The sequence below is a fragment of the Quercus suber genome, unplaced genomic scaffold (genome assembly GCF_002906115.3).
Source record: "Quercus suber isolate HL8 unplaced genomic scaffold, Cork oak 2.0 scaffold_404, whole genome shotgun sequence".
NCBI lineage: Eukaryota > Viridiplantae > Streptophyta > Magnoliopsida > Fagales > Fagaceae > Quercus > Quercus suber.
Genome location: NW_027069855.1, coordinates 650,770 through 664,314, shown reverse-complemented (window position 1 = coordinate 664,314; position 13,545 = coordinate 650,770). Strand labels below are relative to the sequence as shown.

Genomic DNA, 13,545 nt, shown 5'->3' with positions numbered 1-13,545 from the left:
TCATTCAGGGTTTCAAAAAAAAAAAAAATTCATTCATTCATAATCTATGCTATTGCTGAGAAAATTGAGTGAAATTACAAGAAACAAAGAACTACTTTCTAGTTCTACTAAACCACTATGTGATGCGAAGCGGTAATTTGGTAAATTTTTGTTTATAGAATTCTTAGGTGTTTTACAGTTGCTCACAGAACTGAGAATCCATTAAAGAATTTCCATTCATTATTGGAAAAGAACGAATCTTTGGATCATTGTTGATATCTAATAGTAGTAGCACTAACAAAATAATTCAAGGCCCTTTTCCAATTTATTGTTATTCATAGTGACAACTTTCAACACGCGTTGCCCAAAGCAATGGTAGAATCAAATCCTTGATTTTCCTATCAAGTAGAGCAGCTTCAGTTACATAAATGACTCAAACTCTAAAATGGCTTCCGATGAATTTGCTCTTAAAAAATCACCCTCAACGGTTTCATTAAAAATACAATAAATGGGAATCTATTTTTTGTTTAAATTTATGGTGAATGAGCAGGAACTCATTAGTCATCATCTCCAAGGCTCCAACACTAAAACTAGCACAGGTTTGTTTTTTCTTTTCTAGTTTTACATGTTAGTTTACTTTTCACCGTTCAAGTTGCTAGAGTTTAGTTGTTAGGTTAAGTTTAAATGAGATGGCATACTCACCTTTGATTTATTTCAAAACAATCATGTTCATAAAATGGACACTCTCCATTTCAAAGAGAAATGGAGAGGATCCGAGTAGTGATAGTACAGAGGTGGCCATTACCTATTGCCTAGTCTGAAAACTCTAAATATAACAATTGTCACTGCCACTACCACAGAGGGCATTAATGAATTCCCTTAATTAGGGGTGTTTTTCCGGGCAATAAGCTCAAAGTTTTTTTGTTTTTTTGTTTTTTTTTTTTTTTTTTTTTTTTTTTCATTTGTTTAGTGTCAATTCTATTCATCTATAATGTAGCCAAGTGTGAGGAGGCTAGTTATTAAAAAAAAAAAAACACACACACACACACACACATCTAGACCAACATATAATTTCAATACTATTTTTCATGTTATTTTTTCATAATAATAATAATAATAATAAGTCACATAGCAAAAAAAGTTGACATGTACCAATAATTGTCTACCATGTGGTGTTACCTCTCCAACTTTGTATGTGTCATTATTTTACGCATTGTCAAAAGTACACATGTCACTATTGTGCACATCCTCTAGTTTAAGGATCCAAATTTATAATATACTAGTTTGTAAATCCGTGCATATGCAAGTATATATTTAAAAAAAATCACAATTATATATAGTGTGTGTGTGTGTGTGTGTGAATTCAAATTAAACTTGGTGTAAGAATTACAATTTACCCATTTTTTTACCCATAAATTTCTAAAATATGTAATGGTTTATTATTATTATTATTATTATTATTATTATTATTATGATTTAGAATCTAATTGAATCTTGTTAGGACATATGTCTAATTGAATCTTGTTAAGACATATGTGATTAATGTTAGGAACATATGTCAATATAGACTTGGCTAATCTTTGACAAACGCATTTTACTTGTAATTTGGTAGTCTAGGATGTGTTTAATGCTTCAAGGAACAAGGTTTCAAGTTCAAGTGTTAAAACTATGCAAGTCTGTCCAAGAAACAAGTGAAGAAGTGCTAGATTTTAAAGCTCGACAGCTAGTTTCTATCGAAGTTTAAAAAGCTGTTGAAGCCCGATGCTTGACAGCTACCTCGACAGATAAACTATCTATCAAGGTTTATGAAAATCAGTTTTTAGAGCTGATTTCACTCCAATCCGTGTATAGATGTTTGGGCTTTCTTTTCTCACAACTTAAACATATATAAAGATTGTTTTAAGGGCCATCACAGTTGATGCAACTTAATGAAAAAGTTTTCACAAGCATATTGTGAACCGGAGACGTATGTCCTAGTTCATCTTCCTATTCAAGAAGCTACTGTGTTTGTACACTGTAGGTTTTGTAATCAAGGAGTTTTGTGATCTTCATTGTGTGATGAATTGAAGAACTTTGCAGCCAACATCTTTCTCAAGTTGATGAGTAAGCCGCATACTGGATCCACGTATCGAATTGGTTAGTCACGTACTGGAAGCCGTGCATTAAAATGCGAGATTGTCACTACAGAACAAGTCCAACTGGTGTATGGGATAAGGGTTCAATTATAGGTTGGTATAAAGTACTGGGATTTTTTACTTGTAATTGCTTGTTGTGATAATAATGAATTCTTAGGAGTGGTAACCTTAAAATCACCTGGTGAAGTTTTTGCCGTGTAGGTTTTCCCTATTTGTAGACAAATCATTGTGTTAATTTAATTTCCGCTGCATTTAGTTATTTGGTGATTTGTTTGTGCTACCATGCTTATTGCATGCAAATTGAATCAATTAATTAACTTGACTAATTAATTGGTTAATTCATCACAAATGGTAATACATTCTTAGCCTATTAAATCTAGACTCTTCAGTTTTTGCACCTAGTAATTTACTTGTGAAAAAAATAAAAAATTAGATGGGTCACATGATGTTAAATTGAATTCTAATTAAAATTCAATTTAGAATTTAATTAAATTTGGACTCTTTGATTTTTGCACCTAATAATTCACTTGCACACAAATTTAGAAATTAAATGAGACACGTGGCGCAAAATTATACTCCAGTTTAGAATTTATTGGTTTCTCTCAAATTTGGCCATTATATATATAGATTACAGATGAGTATTTATTTTTTGAAAGTGTGTATTAAATTAGTTTCCCGAATTCCACCACATTCATTTGCCATTCACCAATTATCATAATCTTAGTTTGCTTATTGCAGTATGAGGACATAATGTCTTCTAGATTTACACTATTGGGCCTACATTCATTAACTATTTTGAAGAATTTTCCATCTATCTTCCATATCATTACCACTGTATCCTTGCACATAATGATGATTTTAAACTTTTTCACTAATCTCATATAAAAAGGATTGTTCAAAGTGCCTACATATAAGAACTTTTGGAGTCACAATGACTTAGGTAGATCTCATAGGCTTAATTTTAAGAAGACATTATATTAAGACTTAAGAGCAGTTATATGTTTACTAGCCTCATTACATGTGCTTCATACATGCGATGAGACTTTTTTTTTGGCAAAAAAAAAAACTGTGTTTTTATTTTATATATATAACTTTTATTTTGACAATTTATAAGTGGATAAAGCAATTTGAAAATTAACAGGAGAGTTGTCTTATTTTTTAGGCAATGTTTTAGTGGAAGTTAGAGTTGCATTTTTACCAAATTATCATTTAGTTTTGTCTCTACTTAAACATAGGGGTATAGAGGCATTTTTGAACTAAAAAATGAGGAATCCAAATAGGGAAATCCTCTTAAATAATAGTATAGATATTGCATAGTAATTCTATTGTATTCTAAAATTATTAGTAATTATCAAAGCAAATGTAAGACACTTTTATAGTAGTGGATTTAAATATGAATTGCGTTCATGTAGCCTAAGTTTTTTGTTATCATTTTCAAGTCATAGTACCTTCATATAAATTAGATAGTTTTAATATTTATTTAAATATACCATGCATCGCACATATTAGCAACTAGTACATTATATACAATTGTTACCAGTGACTAAAATTTTAGGGAATATAATTGTTCATAAATTATCCTTAGCAAGAGAACAAATTAGAGATATTATACATTTATACATACAAGTTTGGACAAAACTTAGGTATAGTACTTTAGGTGTTGTTCCTTAAGTCCTCCTCTCAGACATGTGGTTACTTAACTAAAAAATATCATTCCATCCTATGAGAAAAAATCCACATAACAAAATCTTAAAAGGAAACCTAAGAAACAACATCTAAATATTGTACCTAAGTTTTACTCTACAAGTTTCATCCTTTTTAAGCTTTGTTTATTTCAATATAAAGCATTTTCATTAAAAAATGGATTTGTAAACAACTTCAAGCCTATCTTTAAGTTTGATTTAGAAACAGGCCAATCTTAAACATAATAACATATTTATAAACAAGCTCTTAAATATGAAGTTTGATTGAATTATATATAATATAATATTAGGCAGAAATACCTTTTAAGTTCCTATATTTTGTGGGGCGGGGGGGTATTTTTCAATCTGGTTTTTATGTTTTTAATGCATTCAATTTGGTACTTGTTTTTCAAAAAATTTCATTTTGATCTTCCTAATGAAAAGGTCAATTTTAGTCTAAAATGGACCATTTAGTTCAATAAAGCCTAGGTGGTGTCTTTTAATTTACTATTTGTAGTCCAGGTGGTGTTGTTTTGTAAGTCTATTTTTGTAAGCTACTGCTATCTCAGTGAACAGTGTCAACTCTGTTGCATTTGTCTCTTTTAGTTCAATAAAGCCTTCGTTTATGCAACAATATATATTATATATATAATATATTTATTTTTTGCTTTTTGTGTGGGTTTGAGACTCAAATATTTTCTAATTTTCCCTCAAAAAAAAAAAAAAAAAAGGACTTTCACATATAAGACTTTCATTTAATCTACTCTTCTTCTGTTTTACAATCATTAAATTTTGAGAAATGCTAAAAAGGTAATAAATTTAACAATTTTTATCCATAAATTATTGAGATGATAAATTATTATAAAATTAAAAATGACGTCATTGGCACACACAAATTTAAATCATTGTAGAAAAATTTTTAAAATTTATTTTATGGTAGTGTTAGCAGTTATGGTGCCAGTTAAGAAACAATTTTATGCCACATCATTTTATTTTATGTCAAAATTTTGACCAAATTTAATAGGGTATATGGTCAATAAAGTAAACTTTTTAAGTTTCACTTGTCACTTCGGTAATATTTTCAATCTTATCAATTTATACTAATTTTTTTATAATAGACCTTACAATAAACCGTCTTAACTGGCACCACAACATTTCCTTGACTTTTACTTTTAGTCTTACTTTTACCCGTTTTTCTCGTTTCATCACCCATGTCAATGTGAATCTCTATGCAAATTTGAAATGTTTATGGGACCGTGGGGAGTGAAATGGACATGTCATATGGCCCATGTGTTATACTTTTATTTTTTATTTTCTTTATCTACGTACAAATGTACAACAGTACACTTTTGTCTTTGACTAAAAAAGCAAAACTATATATATATATATATATATATAATTAGTGGTAATCTCAAAATAGTACATTGGTATGAGCCGGTACTAAAACATTTCATTTCTTTAACTAAATCGAAATGATCACTAGTACAGTATTGACTTCCTTAGTCACGATTGAAAGGTGTCCTGGGCGCCAACACCATGCTTGGATAAATTTTTTTTTTCTTGTAATAAATTATGTTTGTCAACATCAATCCATAAATAAAAGGTTTTGTTTCTTCTCAAAATAAAATATAAAAGGTCTTATTAATGAGTATCTTAAGGGTATAGTTTAAATATTAATAAATGATTAATTGTGAGATGTAATGTACACTTTTCTAAAAAATAAAATATACATGTTAATGATTATTTACACACACAAATTTATTGTGGTTGTGTGCTTTTTTTAGATTTATGTGTATAAATTGATTTTATTTTTTGAAAATGTATTAAAAAAAAAGGTTGGGTTAATGGATTCCCTTAGGACATTTATTAATGGAAAATTTAGGAATATTTTAAAACCTCTTTTATGTGGGAAATATAAAAACTAAGGGTATGCAAACAACTCGCCAACCGGCCAAAACCAACTAGATTCAACCCAACCCATTGGTTTGGGTCGATTTTCAAGGATTAGTGGGTTGGGTTGGGTTGTGAATTTTTTTTTTTTTTTTTTTTTTTTAAACAGTGGGTTGGGTTGGGTTCCAGCATAAGATTCACAATCCACATAACTCGATCTAATCCACCTATATTTAATATATATTTGAAATTAAAAAAAATTAGTATATATTTAAAAATATATTATACAATTTTGTTATTTACTTTTTTTCCCCACTTCCTAAATAAAACCCAAATCCTAAATTCTCTTCATTTCAATTTCCTTCTTATCTCACGTTACTCTGTGTGTGCCACTCCTACTCCTGTTCTGATCCCTAAATAAAATCCAAACCCTAAGTTCTCCATTGTAAGGTTGAAATTTATCAACCATCTTGTTGGCTTTATTCCGTGCCAATTTGCTTGTAATTTAGTACTTAGTAACCCTGTATTTAGGTGGGATTCATGTAAGGGTAGTGTGTGAAAAGAGTGTAAAGAAAAGCTCAAGTTTGTGCAAAGAAATAAAGTTTCGCGGCTAGAACTTACGGCTGACTCGCAACTGGCAAGCCGCCAACTGCAGGCACGTGAGAAGCACACAGGGGAGCTGAAGGGTTGCGTCAGCTGTCGCACTATAGGACAAAAGTTCTAGGCTGGTCAGGCGATTACCTCGCGACTTGAACTCGCGACTTGGACAAGCCGCCAAGTTATCGTGTTTGGCAAAAACTGACTCTTCGTATTCCAAACACATACCACTATATATTGACCATTATACCCACAAAATCAAGAGAGCTTCTAGAGAGAATTTTTGTGAGAGAAACCCTAGAGAAAAACAAGATTGCCTCATCCCCAATCTTCACTAAGAGACTCTACAAATTCCTCTACTCTCTTCCTTTCCATTGATACATCCTTGAGAGGATATTTACCAAATCCTTTTCTCATCACACCCACGTTTGTGAGAAGGTACATTTGGTGCTAAGGGAAGCAATTTGGAAGGGACCAATGACTATTGGTTGATGCTATGGTTTAGTTGCAGAATCCGGTAAGCTAAAGAAGAAATAGGTTCGGCGTAACCTTGTTGGAGCAAGAAGCTTGGAGGGCTTAAGTACACTGGGTAGATTAGGCTTGGAGGGTCTTCTGCTATTCATGTATCCCAACTACATTCTTTAATGGATTATTTACCACTTGGAGGGCGGTGGAGAGGTTTTACTCCGAGGGCTTCAGTTTCCTCTTCGATAACACATTGCGTGTTGTCTTTTTGTTTGCATCTCTCTTCCTTTATCTTTGCTTTTTATTTTCTGTTGTGGATGTGATTATAATTGGCTTAGATTGTTTACAATTCTGTATTTAGCTTATGTTCATGTTTCGCACATTAATTGTTTGATAATAAGCTTGAATTGATATTTTGTAATTTTGGGTCTAAACGTTCAAAGGTGTTTTACACACTTTTTGAACTTTCAATTGGTATCAGAGTGGGTACACTCTCTGTGGTTTAAATATTTGATTGTGATCCTTGAACCTTTTGAGAATGGATAGGTCTCAATCCTTAAATGTTCCACCATTTTTTGATGGCAACAATTATTCCTTTTGGAAAGTTAGAATGAGGGCATTTCTATACTCTATTGATGACACCGTGTGGGATGCGGTTGAAATAGGTTGGACTAGGCCGAAGGCTGCTAAATCTACTTGGGATAAGGCAACTTTTGCGGCAGCCAATACTAACAGTACAACTTTAAATGCTATATTCTGTAGTGTGTCTCCAGATGAATTCCACAGGATATCTCACATGACAGTGGCCAAGGAAGCTTGGGAGATTTTGGAGACAACTTATGAGAGGACTAAGAAGGTGAAGGACACAAAACTCCAAATGCTTACCACCAAGTTTGAAGAGCTCAAGATGGGTGAAGATGAATTGTTTGATTCATTCTATGGAAAGCTCAACAAAATTGTCATTGCTAAGCTCAATCTTGGTGAGAAAATTGAAGATACTAATGTGGTGAGAAAAATCTTGAGGTCCTTGCCTGAAAGCTTTAGAGCAAAAGTCACAGCCATAGATGAGAGTAAAGACTTGGATGAGATCAAAATTCAGGAGCTAATTGGATCTCTCCAAACATATGAACGGGGATTGCCTTCCCACAAGATAAGTAAATCGCTTGCTCTCAAAACTATCACCGAAAGAATGGATGATCCTTCCGAAGAAGATGGAGTGGAGAAGGAAGTAGCATATCTTGCGAAAAACTTCCGCAAATTTCTGAAGATGAAGAACAGTGGGAAACCTTTCAATAGAGGGAAATTTTCATCTTCGAGAGGTGATAGGAAAGAATTTACGAGGAAAGAAGGGAGGGATTTTCAATCTCCTTCGGACATTGTGTGTTATGAATGCAATGGCCATAAACATCTCAAGAAGGAGTGTCCCAATTTCTTGAGAGGGAAAGGCAAGGCGTATGCCACAACGCTGAGTGATACAGACTTTTTGAGTTCTGATTTTGAAGAGAGTTGTGACGGAGAAGGAAACTACTCCGCATTCATGACCATTGCACATATGGAGTCTTCAGATGATTTGGGTACACTTGTGAAGGAGCTTGGGGAGCATTCTGATTTGGAGTCTATTAGAATAATTGAGGAGTCTGAAGATGAGGAAGTTGGAGAAGCAGTGGGATTGCAAGAGACTTACAACTCACTCCTTGAAAAGACCGATGAATATGCTAAAGTGGCTAATGCAGCCATTAAGAAGATGAAGAGGGCTAAGGAAGATTACAAAAGTCTTCTGGCATGATACAAAGAGGTGAAGTGTGAGATTGAAACACAAAATGGTGAGTTATTAAAAACTTACACAAAAGTGAGATTTCTTGAGTAAGAGGTAGTGCAAGCTCATGCTAAGATAGAGAGAGTCTCCTCCCAGAAGTTAGAAGATGTTATTTTATCTCAAAAACCTTCCTCAGACAAGTCCGTGTTAGGTTACACCGGAGGGAGTAGTTCATCAGTCAAGGTCGTCAAAGAAGTGAAGTTTGTAAAGGCTAAAGAGATGATTGTGAATAAGTCTACTCCTGAAAAAATTAAGCCTGAGAAGATAAAAAATGTGGCTGATCAACGGGTTTCTATAAGTCCCATAGTTAATCAGAATCCAAATATGGAACTAGAGGAATATCACTTTCAAGATCACAACAGGGTCCTAGAACGAACTATCTCTGTCACTATTGCGGAATGCAAGGACATACTAGACCCAACTGTTATAAGCTAAGAGCATTAAACAATGCAAGTGCTCCTCGATCACGAGGAAGGAGAAATGATGAGAGATCTTGGGGTGGTGAGCAACCAAGAAGTCAAAACTATGATCCCGGAATGATGGACATGATAAAGATGATTGGTGCCTTCACAAATTGCTTGGAAAGCTTCACACGAAAGTTTGATAGTTCGACCTCTCGTACCCAATCCGCAAAGGATATCACCCCAAACGCACGTGGCGTGTGGGTGACAAAGGGTACACATGCATAAACATCATAACATGTCTATGCATCAATTCTTCCTATGCCTTATGAATATGTTTGGTTGTTTGCCTTATGCTTCTGTTTGTTCTAAGTTGTTGTGTGTTTATTTGTTTCGCTTTAAAATGTTTTTACTTTGTCTTTGATCAATCTTTTATTATTTTTATGTCAAAAATCCAGAAACACCTAAAAAGTAGAAAATTCAAAAACTTGATCAACTTCGTTGAGTGTTGTCTCAAAGCATGTTTTGCCTTGTATCTTTGCACTAATGGCTTTATGCATTTAACGAGCTTAGCTTGTCTCTTCTGCACTCATATCATTGTGAAAGAAATTCTAAAATCTATGTGACTGTTGTAAATAGATCTTCAATCTTGTCATGAATGATTAGTGAATAGTTTAGTTGATTTTGAGATATGCACAGACTTGTATCTATATATCTTCCCACTTTTATTTTTTATTTTTTACTTAAAGAGCTCACCAAATGTAAATCTACAAATGAAAAGAGATATTGAGCTACAAAAGCCTGTCGCACATACTAGTATTTGATTAGGAAAAAGGGAAAGCGGCCAAAATAAAATGTTTGATGCCCAAAAAGCCAAAGGCTAACTCATCAAAAGTGAAATATTATAAATTTCAGGCATCGATCTCACAATGAGATTTATTTATTCAAAAAGATCAAATGAATTGTTGAAAATGGAGCTAAATGAAAAGCTTCAAAGAATTGTACTCAAGTTTATGTGGGAGGTCATATATGCACATTTCTATAATTGAGATGGGTCACATTACCTAGTACTAGTTGTGTATGTCTTGATTGAATTGATCATTGAAGCTTCACATTAGACTAAGGACTATCTCACTTTTCATATTCACACACAACACACAAGTCTATGATTCAATGAATGTCATATTCATTTGTGTGATTGTACTTTTTTAAATGTGTTTTTACAAGCTCAATCTCTGTTGATCAAACACAAAAAAGATTTTTGAGTGCTTCAGTTTGTTTTTGGAAAGTATTTTGGTTTTACAAAATTGTCAAAAATTTCAAAAACAGTGTTGCTCTATTTTGGCGACTCACTCCCGAGTAGGTCCAGTCGCATGCCCAAGCCGCGAGCTTACTTTGAGATGTTTCGCGAATAACTAGTGAGTCAAGGCTGCAGTCGCGAAAAAGGCTTAGAAAATTTTTCAAAATTTTGAGTTTTTGTGGCTTTCGCCGCTTAGTGTGGCGACTTGTTCGCGGATGAAAGGTCCAGTCGCGAAGGGTACACAGAGATTTTCGCGGCTCTCATAGCGACTATCTCGCGGGTAGACCTTCCAGTCGCGAAAAACACTTAGAAGATTTTTTGAAAACTTGGCCTTATAGTATTTCGTGACTTACCCTGGCGATTGACTGGCGACTTAATCAAGTCAAGAAAAACGCGTGTTTTGCGTTTTAAAGACAGTTTTTAAAATTGTTTTTCAGTTTTTTCCCTCGATAATTTGTGATTGTTCATTGTCTTCCCCAAATCACTCTTTCAAACACTTCGTGTTTCTTTGAAAAAACTCTCATTTTTGCATCATGTTCATCAAACACCAAAAAAAAGGTATGGGTTTTCTTTCCCTTACTTCATTCTTACTGTTTTGGTCTTTAGTTTCTTGATTTGAATGTTGCATTTGTGTTCTGCGATATATTGTGTTCAAACATGGGTTTGCCTAAAATGTTGAGATTGATTGTGTGAGGGTATTTTCTCTTGTTGCAGAGGTGTTTTAGAGTTTTATGTGTTCATCGGGTTGCTAATATTTGGTCTGAACATTGATAGTTGATAGATTTTCTTTTGGACATATGGGTTTGGGTTTTCAGTGTTTCTCTCTGAATATGGTCATTGGGTATATCAGCTTACATGAGTTTGTGATATGTGTGGCTAGTATTGTATTGATTTTCATTCACCATATATAGTGTGTGCTGATGCATTAGGGTTTCATGCTCATTTCATACTCGTCATATCATTCTCATTAGGTCATGTCTCATTGACATTTGCTCTAGTCTATCTGAATGTGTCTGCATACATACTGTTTAAATATGTTTAACTCATTCTATCCATTTTTTGGTTATCAACTGTGCTTAATCTATGTTTTGTCTGGTCACTTTGTTTCTCTCTGTGTAACTGACTTGTTACTAATGTGTGTGCATTTCCATATTCTGTGCTATGTCTTATTGTGGCCTTTTCTGCTTGTTTATAGATGATTGCATCTCCATCAAAGAAGAAGATTGTTGCTAAGAAATCTGAAAAAGACTAAAAATGGACCCTAACCTATTTTGGTCAATTCAACACTTTGAGAGATATAGAGATTCTTTCTCAAGAGGAACCATCATTCAGGAGAGATTTGTTGATTTCAGGGAATTGAAGGACACCTTCATTCCAAGTTGTTTTGAGGGTAGAGGTTGGGAAAAATTGCTGAATGACCTACCTCCTGTTTGTGAGCCTCTAATAAGAGAATTCTATGCCAATGCTATGATAAGGGAGGATGAGTTGAGTTGCTGGGTGAGAAGAAAGGAATTTACCTTAGATACTCATGACATTGATAAGGTTCTAAGGCTTGAGGATTTGGAGGATTACGAATTCACAAATTACAAGGACAGAATGCTTTCTCTAGACACTATCCAGACTAGGATTGGTGGGGTTATAGAAAAGAGATGTCTCAACACTTCTGATTTTCCTAAAGACATAAGGTGTTTAAACTACCATAATGATGTACAACCTGTATCCTATAAGGAAGATGACTACACTGAAAAATGCCAGAGCTATCTTTCTCATGGAACTTAAGGAGAAAACCTTCATTGACATAAGTTCTCACATTTTTGATACTATAATGGATGAGACTAGAGCCACCTCAAGACCCAAGTTGATATTTCCTAGTCTTCTTATGAGGATTTTCAGAGTAAAGGGTGTTGCTATCCCTCAGGATATCAGTCTCATGGCTCCTCTGTCAGCCATCAACAAGTTTACCCTCACAAGGATACAAAGTCGTCTTCCAGGTGAAGAAGAGGACGATGTCCAAGAAGAAGGGGATCAAATGGAGACTAAAACAGAAGCTGTAGAATAATCAGTCACACCTAAGAGCAGAAGAAAGAGGAGTAGAGCCTCAACTTCATCAGCTATACCTCCTAATGCATTTTAGATCATCCTGGAGAGGCTTGATACACTCAGAGAGGTTCAAAATCAACATACTGAGAGGATGATAGCAATGTAGGATCAGCTTGATGTTCTTTCAGCTAAGATTGACAGCTTTCACACCAACCAGGAGCAGTGACCCTTTGACCATTCTGGTTAAAAAGGGGGAGAATTTTTGGGACTGTTCTTGAGGGGGAGCTCTTGTTTAAGGGGGAGCTTTCATTTTTATGATGTTTTGTTTATAGCTTTGATATTGTGTTGGTTAAGTGTCGTTAGTATAGGTTTGTTACTCAGTGGTTTCAGTTTTTGGTTTGGCTAAAACTCTTAACTCTTGGATAGTTTTATTTCAATAGTTACACAGTATATATTATGATGTTTATTCAGCATTTTCTTTATGAGTTTCTAGTTTGTACCTTCTACCTTTGTATGTTTTAAGGTTTATGTTTATGATTTGTACCCATGTTGCTTTTGTAAGCTTTTAGGGTTGTTTATGCACACTTGTGGGTCTTTGTGGTTTGTATCATACTTTATGCAGCCTTTGTGCCTTGTTAAATCAGTACTTCCAACTAAATGTTATGCATTTCCTTCTAAGCACTGTCACTCTTGTGCCCTTGTAGGATTTTTCCTAGATGCACATACTTCATGTACTGTGCATTGGTTGAGTGTTGGTCATTCAAGTGATTTGCCTTGTGTTTGTCAACTTAAATGTCTGGATGTTCATTCCAAGTGTGAATGAACATGGTCATCACTTGGTTATAGTGATTGGTTGTTTTCGTCTTGCCTTGGTTTATTGCTTTATTCCATTGTGCTTGCTCTATATGCTTTACAAGTTTTCTGCATACAATGAACTTATTATGTTGTTGTGTTTCAGGAGTTCTTGTTCTTATGGTTCAAAAGCTTCACAGATTCTAGAGTTAGGTGTAAGTGAGTTTTTCAACTGTTCCCAACTCACGCATTAAGTCTAGAGTTTGTTTTAGGGTTTTGTCACGGAATAGCCAAAGGGGGAGATTGTAAAGTTGAAATTTATCAACCATCTTATTGGCTTTATTCCGTCCTAATTTGCTTGTAATTTAGCACTTAGTAACCTTGTATTTAGATAGGATTCATGTAAGGGTAGTGTGTGAGAAGAGAGTGTGAAGAAAAGCTCTCAAGT

General features: G+C 34.1%; 1 protein-coding gene across 1 annotated transcript; it reads left to right on the top strand.

Moving 5' to 3' along the window:
- The first annotated feature begins 7,625 nt into the window (after window positions 1–7,625).
- Window positions 7,626–8,534, top strand: LOC136062340 (uncharacterized). Its single transcript, XM_065761270.1, has 2 exons — window positions 7,626–8,067; window positions 8,188–8,534. The coding sequence occupies exons 1-2, from the start codon at window positions 7,626–7,628 to the stop codon at window positions 8,532–8,534; spliced, it is 789 nt and encodes a 262-aa protein (XP_065617342.1).
- The last annotated feature ends 5,011 nt before the right edge of the window (window positions 8,535–13,545 follow it).

Excerpts from the sequence above, each read along its gene's own strand:
- LOC136062340 (XM_065761270.1), top strand. The coding sequence starts at position 7,626 with ATGCTTACCACCAAGTTTGAAGAGCTCAAGATGGGTGAAGATGAATTG. Across the intron at positions 8,068-8,187 it reads GAAATTTTCATCTTCGAGAG|GGAAAGGCAAGGCGTATGCC; the intron begins GTGATAGGAAAG and ends ATTTCTTGAGAG.